The sequence below is a fragment of the Mirounga leonina genome, unplaced genomic scaffold, assembly GCF_011800145.1.
Source record: "Mirounga leonina isolate KUSES-001 unplaced genomic scaffold, KU_Mleo_1.0 Mir_94, whole genome shotgun sequence".
NCBI classification, from domain to species: domain Eukaryota; kingdom Metazoa; phylum Chordata; class Mammalia; order Carnivora; family Phocidae; genus Mirounga; species Mirounga leonina.
The window spans coordinates 8,569,259-8,580,946 of NW_023270855.1; the positions used below are offsets into that span (position 1 = coordinate 8,569,259).

Genomic DNA, 11,688 nt, shown 5'->3' on the forward strand with positions numbered 1-11,688 from the left:
GGGAGGCGGGGAGGCGGGGAGGCGGGGAGGCGGGGAGGCGGGGAGGCTGGCTGGCTGGCTCTGGCCCTTTCTCAGGCTCCTTTCCTCCCCCCAGCCTCTCGCTGGGGAGGCGGGAGCGCGCTACCCGGAACAGAGCCTTCGGACACCCAGGGCGCGCCTTCTCTCCTCTTTCCCCTCTCCGGGCGTTTGACCCTCCTCCCGTCTCCGGGGCCTGGAGGACATCGCAAAATGTCAGGGATCTATGGGGAGATGGACCGGTCGACCTTGCCCCGAGGCTCCTCCTACGGAGCGCCGCAGGGCTCGGTCCTGTTCTCTTCGGTTTCCCTAACTCCAGCCCAAGGGAGTTACCTGCCCACAGCTCTCAAATTTACATCTCCAGCACTGATTTCCCCCCGAGTTTCCCTCTCCATTTGGGTGTCTAAAGTGCATCTTCAAACTTGTCGGATTCTTGAGCTCCTCAAGCTCATTCTCACCCCAGGGCTTCCTGAATTTGCCAGCGCCTTTGCCAGGAACTCTTTTCCCAGCCCGTAAGCGACTCGCTGTACTCCAGTTGGGCATCATCTTGGAGGAGGCAAGCACTGGGGAAGCGAGGAAGCCCTGAGTGTGTATGTGTGTGTGTGTGTGTGTGTGTGTGAGAGAGAGAGAGAGAGAGAGAGAGAGAACACAGCGCTGTGGGGGAGCGCTGCATCAGGTTGAGGGGCACAACCTAGGGGTGTGGGGACACTGTCGTGTCACAGGAGGGCAGGGGAGGCCACAGGAGGCCAAATCTTAGAGCGAGGGGCCCCAGTGTACTGCTGGCAGATGGGAGTCTGGGGACTAGGGAGCACTTTGAATGGTAGGTGAGGGAGAGACCTGACAAAGCCAAGGGCATCCTCCCCACCCTGGGAACTAGATGGGCCTCATGGACAGTGGGCAGAACTGGCCACCACCCCCTTTGTCATCACTGTCATCTGAAACCCAGGTTAAGCACCCCATGGCCCTGGTGTGGAACCTTCGGGTCTCAGACACAGTGACCTCGTTGCTGGTGGGACTGTCAGGCACTAAGAGGAAAACATCAAGGGCAACTCACAAGTCGCAAGTCACCCGGCTGGCTGCTCACCGCAAGGCAGAAGTGGAAGGTCACTGTCCCTGTGGCTGACTGAACTCGGTCAGCTCTGATTGGCTGTGTGGGGCATGTGCTGATTGGTTCAGACTTCGGTCCCACCTGTGAGGCTGGGCATTGGGAAGAGCCTACCCATACAACGTGGGTTGGGATTGGCAGAGGTGGGTCACTAAACATAGAGTGAACACCTAGGAGGGAACCAGCAGGGGCCTATTTCAATAGAATTCTTGGCCTCGCCCTTTCTCCCCTCCCCACCATCTTAAACGAAGCTCCCCCCTCCCCAATTATTTCCTTATTTGTGTGACTATTATTAGTATCATTGTGACTAGTTTTGATAATAATAACATTTAACATTTACCTGGGATTTACAATGTCAAGCATTTACATTTGCTGTCTCCTGTAATCTTTACACTTGAATACCGTCATTATTCCCATTTTACAGATGAGAAAACTGAGGCTCAACCGGGAAAGAACTGGCTTGAGGTCCTACATCTAGGAAAAAGCCGGGGCAGGATTTGAGCCTCTTTGCTCTAATGACCTTTCCCCCACTAACTACAAGCTCTGTGAGGCTGAAGTCCAAGTAATGCGCCCGCCTCCTGCTTAGTCTAGTGCCTGGCGCCCAAGGGGCCTTCAGTGAGGAGATGCCAGGCACTGGGCTGAGTGTTTACGCGCATTACTTCCCTCAATCCTCACTACCACCCCGTGAGGTAGTACTGTGATTTCCAACATAAAAAGGAGCATCCCCCACTGAGTAGGGGAAAGAACTTCCCCAGTCTGTCCTTTGAGCAGGGGAGGGGAGGCGGGGAGGCTGGCTCGACTGCGTGAATGAGAACGTATGCCCGGCGTCTTGGAGCAAAGGAAATGGCGCTGAATAAATATTTGTTGAATGGAGGACAAAAAGAAATAAAGAACCATGAGGATGGGAGGGAGTAAGCATGGTCAGGATGCTAACGGGAGCCGAGGGAGGTGACCGTGGGTGGCTATTTCCTTGTATTTCCAGGAAGCCTTCCTGGAGGAGTTGATTTGATGGGGGTATTATGGGGTCCTGGAAAGGTTCTGCTCCCCGAGGCACGAGGCCGTCCCAGACTCTAGAGTTTCTGGAACCCACGGAAGTGGTTAACAGGCTCTTGGCTTGACTGGCCGCGCGGGAGGGCGCGGCCCGCGGGGCCCAGCCGAGGGGGGCTGCGGTGGTCCTCTGGGTTCTGGGGAGTACTCAACCCCTTCTCTCTTCCTCCCTGACCATGGCGGTGCGCCCGGCCTCGCGCCCCCTCAGCTCTGTGCCTCGTGCTGGGCTGCATGATCTTTCCCGACGGCTGGGACGCCGAGACGATCCGGGACATGTGCGGGGCCAAGACCGGGAAGTACTCCCTGGGGGACTGTTCGGTGCGCTGGGCGTACATCCTGGCCATCATCGGCATCCTCAACGCCCTCATCCTCTCCTTCCTCGCCTTCGTGCTGGGCAACCGGCAAACAGACCTGCTGCAGGAGGAGCTCAAGCAGGAGAACAAAGGCGAGTGGGCTTCCGGGCGGCCCGCCGCGGGTGGGGCGGGGGCGGGGCCTCCAGGTGTCCCCGAGTCCTAGAGATGAAGCGAAAACTGGAAAAGGTGCAGACAGTCCCACCACCTTGAAAGCAATTTGACGTTATTCCTCAAATCCGAACATTTGCATGCCTGGGCCCCAGCAAACCCAACTCTGAGTAGAAACCCATGAGAAATGTGGCAGTAGTTTTAAATAGCAAACCACTAAAAACAACCTAAATGGCCATTAACAGGAGGATGGGTAAATAAATGGACATTCACATCATGGACTAGTGCATAACTGAAACTGCATGCACTGCAGTTATAAGTAACAGAATGGGTACATCCTAGAAACATAATATTGAGACAGAGGGAGAAAAAATCAAGTTCCAGAAGATAACAGAGTGATATTTTTATGGAGCTCAACCAAAAACGAAGAGACACTAACTAGTGTATGGTTTAATCATAAATATATTTATAGTGGAACTGCATTTTTTTTTTTTAAGTAAAGAAACAATAAATACAGAAGATAGGATGATGCTTATCTGTGGTTGGGATAGAAGGGGGGAGGCCAAGAGCTTGAGATGGGGGATGTGTAAGCATGTACAAAATATTGGTGGTGTTCTTGCATGGTGAGCCCACACAGGTGTTTGTTACAGTATGCTTTATACCTAGTATATTACATATCAACTTTTGTATATATCAGGTAAAGTTGAAATCCAATGAAGAAAAAATTTATACACGAGGCCGGAGACTCCAGGCTAACCAGTTATCAGATGTTGATCTATGTATCTACATACAATATATGACCTTTTTTTTTTTTTTTTAAGATTTTATTTATTTATTCATGAGAGACAGAGAGAGAGAGGCAGAGGGAGAAGCAGGCTCCCAGGGAGCAGGGAGCCTGATACGGGACTCGATCCCAGGACCCTGGGATCATGACCTGAGCCGAAGGCAGACGCTTAACCATCTGAGCCACCCAGGTGCCCAATATATGACCTTTTAAAAAAATACACAGTAGTGTTATATGCTCATATAACACAGGATAGGTGTCGTCCTAAACACATCCCTTGTAAGATCACTTTTTGTTCCCAAACCTAGAGCATGTCTTAAAAATCTTTCTTTATCCTTTTATGGAGAACCCTTTTTATCCAGTGCCTGGCATTACGTCAGATGGAGGAACTGTAACTATTTAACTATTTTCCTTTTAGAGACTGTTAGGGAGGTTTCCAGGATTTTACTATCGCTGACAATGCTACGCTGGACATCTTTGTCTGTGCCTCCTTATACACAGTGTTTTCTTGGTGTTTTTCCAGAAATGGAATTGCGCACTTAAAATTGTAATGATAGTTCCAGATCGCTCTCCAAAGGAGGCTTGGTGTTCTGAGCCAGGGACCCACCCTGTCCCCGGAGCACCGGGAGGCACGGCATGGCAGCAGTGGACAGACAGCTGTCTGTCTGGGTGTGTGTTCCCTGCCATGAGAAATAGGAGTAGTGGTTTTCATAGTCACACCCTGGCTTGAGCTATTAGCATGTTGCTGGGTCTATATTTAGCACTTTCCATTAATTATATTCCTCTCTTGAGTCTCATCTATAAAATGGGGATAATGGCAGTGAGGATTATTATCTCATCTGGCAGGAGGTGGTTTAGTCTTGTGGTGGAACCCTTGAACTGGAGGCCGACTGTGTCGGAAGCAGGCTGGGGACCGCACCTCCTTGAGCCTTAGTTTCCTGTACTTCCTCAAATGAGGGTGGTGGAAATAGTACCAGCTCACCGGGCTGTCCGATGAGGAAGAAAGATTATGTCTATTAAGGGGCATTTGGTGAATACTCAGTAGAAGCTGTCACTCCTCAAGTCTCCCCACCAGGCAGGCATCACCACCACCATTTTACGAATGAGAAAGGTGAGGTCCACGGAGGTCCAGTAACTTGTCCAAGGTCACTGAAGCGGTGCAGCCAGGATTTGAACCCTGGTCCAAGTTGAAAGGCCAGGCTCTTCCCTGCTGCCTGCTTCCTTTCTCAGGGCCCTCCTAGGCTGTTGGGCTGCCAACCTGTCTTTCTCTGAAGCTCCTGTCCCTGGAAACCCTGACATCTGGTGGTTTCTGTGGTCTTGGTATGAGGTCAGGGCCTGCCCTCTGGTGGCAGCTTCTAGAAGTGCATGACTAAGAGCCATGTGGCCTTTCTGAAGAAGGGGTTTGGGGATGTGACTGTTGTGAGGTGGGCCCACCCAGCATCCTCTCCTTCCTCCCCAAAGTGCCTAAGCTCGGTGTTTAAAGTGATGTGAAGGAGCCCCAGTTTTTCTTCCCTCAGCGTCGGGCAGGGTGGGGTGGGGAGAGGGGTGTGGTGCTCCATCCCTCATTGGGAGCTCAAGATGAGTGAGCCTCACAGTTCAGTTCTGAGCCAGACCTCCAGGACAAAAGTAAAAACAAAAATAAATTGCTATCATTTCCAGCATTTACTATGCACTAAACATTGTGAAAAGTCCTTAGCTGGAATTTTTATGTTTTTTTCACTCCTTGGAATCACCCTGTGAAGTAGGCTCTTATGCCCATTGTACAGATGAGGAAATTGAGGCTCAGAAGGGTTGAATGGCCTACTTAGAGGCCTGGCTGGATTTCAGACTCTGTGAAGCTCACTTCCCTGCCCAGCTCTGCCCTGAGGAGTGGCCGGGGGGAGCCCCAGTGCCCTGGTAGTCACTGACTTTCTCCAATTCTCTCTCTCTCTCATAGATTTTGTGGGCTCTACGGTAAGCTCCGTGTTGCGGCCAGGGGGTGATGTCTCCGGATGGGGTGTCCTCCCCTGTCCTGTCGCTCACTCACAGGGACCCTGAGGGCCAGGATCACAGCCCAGGAATTGACCTGTCCTCAGCTTGTCCCGTTGCCTGCCCTCTCATCCCTTCATTCAAGCTCCGAGGGAAGACCCCATCCAGGACTGACTTCTCACCTGCTACCTGCCTGTAGCTCCCGGCTTTGAAGAGGTTGGGGCTGGGATGCAGCGTGGGGGAGGGCCTGATTCTGCTCCTCCCTCAACTGACCTGAGGGAGCTGGAGCGCTGGGCCCTTGGGCTTCTCCCTTCCTCTCTAGCCTGGCCCGGGGCCCCTTCTGAGTCTCCAGGGGAAGAGGCACTGCGGCTCCGGTTCTCCAGGCCCTGTCAGTCTGGAGGGCTCCTGCCTGGCTGCATCCTTGCCTCCTCTGGTCCCTGCCTCCTGCAGAAACTTATTCAAGACACTGGCCCAGGGTGGACCGGACTCTTTCCTGTTTCCCCCCCTCTGATGATGGTTCCATCACATCATCACAGAGCTCCAGGTGCCACCAGCCTCCTTGGGGCCTCTCTGCCGCCCACGCCAGCCTGTTTTCACCTCTCCCAAAGGAGTCCGAGCTGCACCGAGGGAGAAGGCACAGGGCCTCCCTGTCAGCCACTGACAGAGGCCCTGGGCAGCCCAGAACCTGAGGACAGATGGGCTCAGGAGGCAGTAGGAGGAGGCACTCTGACTCCTGTCTTGGTGGCGTCTGACCATGGCAGCTGGGGCTGGAAGGGGCTCAACTTGGAGCTTGCCTGGCCTTCTCCCTGCTGGGATGTCTCACCAGTGACTGAACCCTTGACCCTGGCCTGTTTTGTACAGCACAGACTTCTTGGCCCTGTTGTCAGGGCTGGGGGTTCGGGAGGGGGGCCCGAGAGTGGGGAATTAGGGGATGCGTCCCCCCTCTGCCCCTTCTCATGCCCCCAACCCAGGCATCTTCCAAGGGCAGAGACTGTCTTGCCTCTTTGATACTTTTTCTGCATAACTTGAACTTGCAGGTCACCTCTGAACAGGGTACCCCCTGTCCCCATCCCCAGGCCTTGTAACCCTATCCCCACCTCCACTTCCTCCTCCTTGCCCACCTCTCGCCTTGCGATATGCCCAGGGTCTGCAGCCCAATGGGCAGTGCTTGGAGCTGAGGCATGAGTGTGTGTGTGTGTGTATGTGTGTGCGCGCGTGAGCGTGTATGTGTGTGTATGTGTGGGGCGGGGAGCAGAAGAGGAGTCTTCTCTCTCTCTCTCCCCTCCCACTGTGGGGGCATCTCCTTCCCCCTTGTCTGGGGGCAAATGAGGGAGACTCCAGGTGTTACCGAACTCCCCTCATTGCCCAGTGGACCTGGCGGCCGAGCCGTGCGGCCTGGGCGTGGAAAGCCCCTTTCAGCCCCCAGTGCAGGTGGCAGGTTGGCTTCCTCTAGTGTGCCTACTTCTGTCCTCGAGTACTGGAGGGAGTACTGGTCCACCGTGTAGCCGGAGTGGGAGGCCTCTGCGGGTTCACTGGGGAAGCTTGTTGTCATCATTTCCTATGTGGGCCTCAGCCAAAGGAGGGGAGAAAAGCAGCGAGTGCCATGTATTTGCCAGTCTTGTGTTCATTTCCATAGGACTTGGACCTGAGAGGGTTTCCAAGACAGACCCTAGAAATCCTCTGCACGAGACCCCCATCTGGACCCTAACTGGAATCAGATGCTGGGTCCTGGTAGGACTCCTGAAACCTGGAACTCACCAAGCCCTGACCCTCCACCCTCTTGACTCCCTTGTCTTAAGCAAACACCTTTCCCCTGGTGCTCTGGCCCCGGCCCAGTGCCCCTCTCTCCTCCCCCAGGGTTCTACCTGCAGGAAGGGGCTGTATGCCAGGGGCCCGTGCTGAAGGAGAGGGTCAGGGGAGCCTCATGGGAGGCAGTGGGGGGGCGGAAGTGAGTTCTCAAAGATCCAAACCAAAGCCCAGTGTTGGGAGGCTGTGGGGGGGGGGGGGGGCGGGGGGGGGGGGGGGGGGGGCCAGTGGTTGGGAAGGGGGAGAAGACCGAGGTGGGAGAGAGTGAGAATGAGAGAGGGGAGGGAAGGCGTGGAGAGAGGCAGAGAAATGGAGAAAAGCGAGATGCAGAGAGTAGTGGAGAAGGGGACCCTGGTGCAGAGATCCTGGGGTGGAGGGGGGAAGGTGGCTGGGAAGACGAAGAAGGAATAGGGACAGGGAAGGAGGCAAATGAGGGGTGAGCTGTGGACGGAAGACTGGGGTGCAGGGGTGCAGCTTGGGGCAGAGGAGGATAAAGGAGGCAGGACTCCAAGGGACTGGAGCGGCTGCTGTGTGTGCCCTGCTTGGGGGGGGGTGCCAGATCCCTGTGCTGGGGGGAGGTGGGAGCCTCCCCTTAGATGCCCAGGCCACTGCCCACCCCTCTGGGGCCGCAGCGCCACTGAAGTGGGGGTTAGTGGGAAGGGAGAGAGAGGTTAATCCCCTTGAGGGGGTCCTGAGCGCCTCCCAGCCAGCTGGTGCCTTTGCCAAGGAAGGGGCAGCCCAGAGAAGCACACAGGAGCATGGGGCTGGAGAAGCAGGGTTGGGCGGGCTGCAGGAGTGCCAGGGCAACACAGAGAAGGAAAAGAGGCTGGAATGGGCACCAAACCAGAGCCCTGTCCCCGAGGCTTCGGCAGAGGCAGGAGCAGAGCGAGAAACCAATGCTTCAGTTCAGGTAGGGGCCCCACATGAGGCTGGAGAGCCACCACCCTGTGGCTCAGATGGCTTTCTGGGGGCAAGGAAGCCATCGTGGACAAGGGGAGGTTTGCGGTTTGCCCTAGCCAAAGCAGGCGATTTGGCTTTTGCCCTTGGGAGGAGACGGATGCAGCGGTCACCTGTCGCCACCTCAGCATGGTGTCTGGGACTCTTGGTTCTTGAAAGAAGCTGATCTTTGAGTGCCCCACGGAGGCGCTCCTCCCCGAGTGGTGACTGGATCAGAGGGGTCTGGCACTAGCAGGTTGTTTCTGCTCTGGTCTGGGCACTTGCAGGAGAGGCCGAAGCAGCTACAACGTAGAGGTGGTTGAGAGCGCTGGTTGGTCAAGTCCTTCTGGGTCTCTAAGATGTGAAAACTTTCCTGTTTGGGAACCAGTACCCATTAAGGAAAACATTGTTTTTCTGAGGGGTGAGGACCATGGGTAGGATTCGTCCTTTCCAGGCCTGGACTAGCTGAGAGCTTTTAGATGGGGCCATAGAGAAATTCTTTGGCCTCCTTGAGATTCCTGCTGGGGCACAGGGGAATTAGCCTTCTCCAACTTGCAGTGTAATTGAGACAGGGGAACCCTCTCTTTGGAGAAGCTGGGACCTTCCCAGCACAAGAAACCTAACGCAGGTCCCTGCCTGGCTCAGGGCTAGCCTTTGGGTGGGCCTGGAGTTGCCCGAGAAGGGAACGAGGGGGACAGTCCTTCCCAGAGCTCTGACCAGCAGACCTCAGGGGCCTGTGCTGTGTGTCGTTAGGATAGCTTGGTGTTGTCTACACCCCATTAGTAAGTTCTGTCTGAATGTGTCCTCGCTGTTCATCGTCCAGTTTGGTAACATTTATTTTGGTCCTGACCCCTTCTGCTGCTGCTGGATTTGAGCTTCAGTGCAGGTGGAATGACGTTCAAATAAAGAAACACTTTATATCACCCATGCTGGCTGCTGCTTCTCTGAGTTGGCCCCCTGGGGATGGAGAGGGTTGAGATCCGTATCAGGTTTGGCTACATAGTAACAGAGCTACCACTGTGGTTTAACAAGAGTTTATTTTCCTTTCATATTAAGCCTGGAGGTAGCCAGACCATGACTGATAGGGCCAACAGCGTTATCAGGAACCCAGGCTCCTGTCTTTCTGCGCTGCCATTTTCAGTTCTGGCTTCCAGTCTCAAGGACACTGCATGGCCCAACATGGCTGCTACAGCTCTAGTCACTTGGCCCACATTTCATTTGACGGAGACCTCTGGAAATCGTATAAGACTGAGTCACATTGCACATCTAGCTAAACTGTAATCTTTTAATGGGGCACATTGTCACCCCAGAAAAAATTGTGGTGCTATTACCAAGGGGTAGGGAGAGAACAGATGGAGCAGGCAGCTAGCAATCTACATGCTGCTGATTGACAGGCTTGACTTTGGACTTAGGACTCTGACTAAAACAAACAAGGCTCTACCCTTTTCTGCCTGTGTGGCCTGGACAAGTCCCTTCACCTCTCTCTAAATCCCCATTAAAGGGAATTGACGATAGTGATCTCAGGGAATTGTTAAGAAACAAAGGAGGGAAGGTGGCTTGCTTGACAGCATCTGGCGCATTGTAACATGTCCCATATGACAGTTAGATTGATTATAATGTCTGCACTTGGAAATTGAATCTTCATTCAACACATTTTGAGCACTTGGTATAGGCTAAGCAGTTAGAGAACAAAAACAGAGACCCTGCGTTAAGTAAGGGTCAATTTGGCTGGGGAGATGAACATGTAAAAATAATGTAAAATGTGCCAGATGCGGGGTATTGTGGGTGCCCTGGGTAGGGACACCTTCCATGGTTTTAGTGGGGTTGAGTAGAGCAGGAGACTGTTTTACTGTAGGGTGAGTAGGAGTTAGGCAGGCAAGGGTCAGGAAAGCCATTCATGTTGAGAGGGTATCTTGAGGATAGAGCAGGGAAGAAACAATGGTGAGTGCAGAGAACTAAAAGATAAGGTGTGAGGCAGGGAGGGTCAGAGATTCCTCTGGAGACAGGCAAAGCCAGTGGATGAAAGAGCTCAGGGGCCGTGAACAGGAATTTTGATGTTCACAGCAATGGGGAACCATGGGTGATTTTAGCAGGAGAGCAGCATGATTAGATTTGCATTTCAGGATGATCACTCTGGTTGCCCTGTTAGGGAGCTGAGTTAGAGGAAGATGATTTTTTAAAAATTTTTTTATTTATTTGAGAGAGAGAGAATGAGAGAGAGAGAGAGAGCATGGGGGGGGAGGGTCAGAGGGAGAAGCAGACTCCCCGCCGAGCAGGGAGCCCGATGCGGGACTCGATCCCGGGACTCCAGGATCATGACCTGAGCCGAAGGCAGTCGCTTAACCAACTGAGCCACCCAGGCGCCCAAGGAAGATGATTTTAATGAAAGAGAAATCAATCATTAGTCTGGCCTGAAACAAGGTGGTGGCAATGGGTCTGAGAGAGGTGAGAAATTCGCTATTTAGGCAGTAGAACTGACACTTGGTAGCTGATTGGCTGTGTGGAGTGGCACCAAGGAGAATGGATACGTTTTTTGCTTGGGGGACAAAAAAGATTTGTCAGGATAGCAGGGGAACAAGATAATCCGTTCAGCTGGAGACTTGCTTAAGTTTAAGAAGCATGTGGGGGGCGCCTGGCTGGCTGTTGGTTGAGCATGGGACTTTTGATCTTGGAGTTGTGAGTTCGAGCCCCATGTTGGGTCTAGTAGAGATTACTTAAAAAAATAAATAGAAAAAGAAAAAAAAAAGCATGTGGGACATCATGGTGAAGTTGTCCAGTAGTCACTTGACTTAGATGGATTTGGGAGCTCAAGAGAAAGATCTGGGCCAGAAACATGAGGATATAAGTAATGGTTGAAATGTGAAGCACAGAGGAGTCTGCTCAGGGTGACTGTATTGTGTGAAGAACACAGAGCTATGGAGTAAATGCTGGAAAACACCAACATATAAAGGTCAGAGGAATGGATGTCCAAAAGGAGAGGACAATGGAAGAGTCAGAGCTATGAGAAAAACCATGAACATGTGTTAGGGAAACCAAGGATCTAGAGTTCAAGGGAAAGGTCAGCTGGAGGAAATTAGTTCAGAATTAGGGACTGAAAAACATGCCCACTGGATTTGGAAGAAATGGGCCATTGTTGAATTTGAGGATGTGGAATTTCTTTATATGAAAGAGTTCTGAATGTTCATAGGTCATGGCTGGTAAGAGTTTAAAGGTAAAGAGAGAGAACGGTGCACCTTGGTGGCTCAATAAGTTAGGTGTCAGACTCTTATTTTGGCTCAGGTCATGATCTCGGGGTTGTGGGATCAAGACCCACATTGTGCTCTGTGCTCAGCGCGAGGTTGGCTTGGGATTCTCCCTCTCCCTCTGCTCCTCCCTCCCTCCCCTCCCACTCTCTCTAAAATAAATAAAATCTTTAAAAAAAGAGAAATAAAGGTAAAGAGAATTACTAAGAGGAGGTGAGAAGGCCTTTCTGGGGTAGAGGGAAGGTGCGAGGTTTAGGGAGCTCTTGCCTGATGGTATCCATTTTCTCAGTGAAGCAAGAGGGCAAGATTGAGAGAAGGGAATGA

At 52.9% G+C, this 11,688-nt stretch overlaps 1 protein-coding gene across 1 annotated transcript in view; it reads left to right on the forward strand.

Moving 5' to 3' along the window:
• LHFPL4 (LHFPL tetraspan subfamily member 4) overlaps positions 1–7,350 on the forward strand; it is a 30,817-nt gene extending 23,467 nt beyond the window's left edge. Inside the window, exons 2-3 of the mRNA XM_034997292.1 lie at positions 2,376–2,612; positions 5,349–7,350. Coding sequence (XP_034853183.1) covers positions 2,376–2,612; positions 5,349–5,449 — 338 coding nt within the window. The 3' untranslated portion in view covers positions 5,450–7,350. The remainder of the gene's footprint in view (positions 1–2,375; positions 2,613–5,348) is intronic.
• The last annotated feature ends 4,338 nt before the right edge of the window (positions 7,351–11,688 follow it).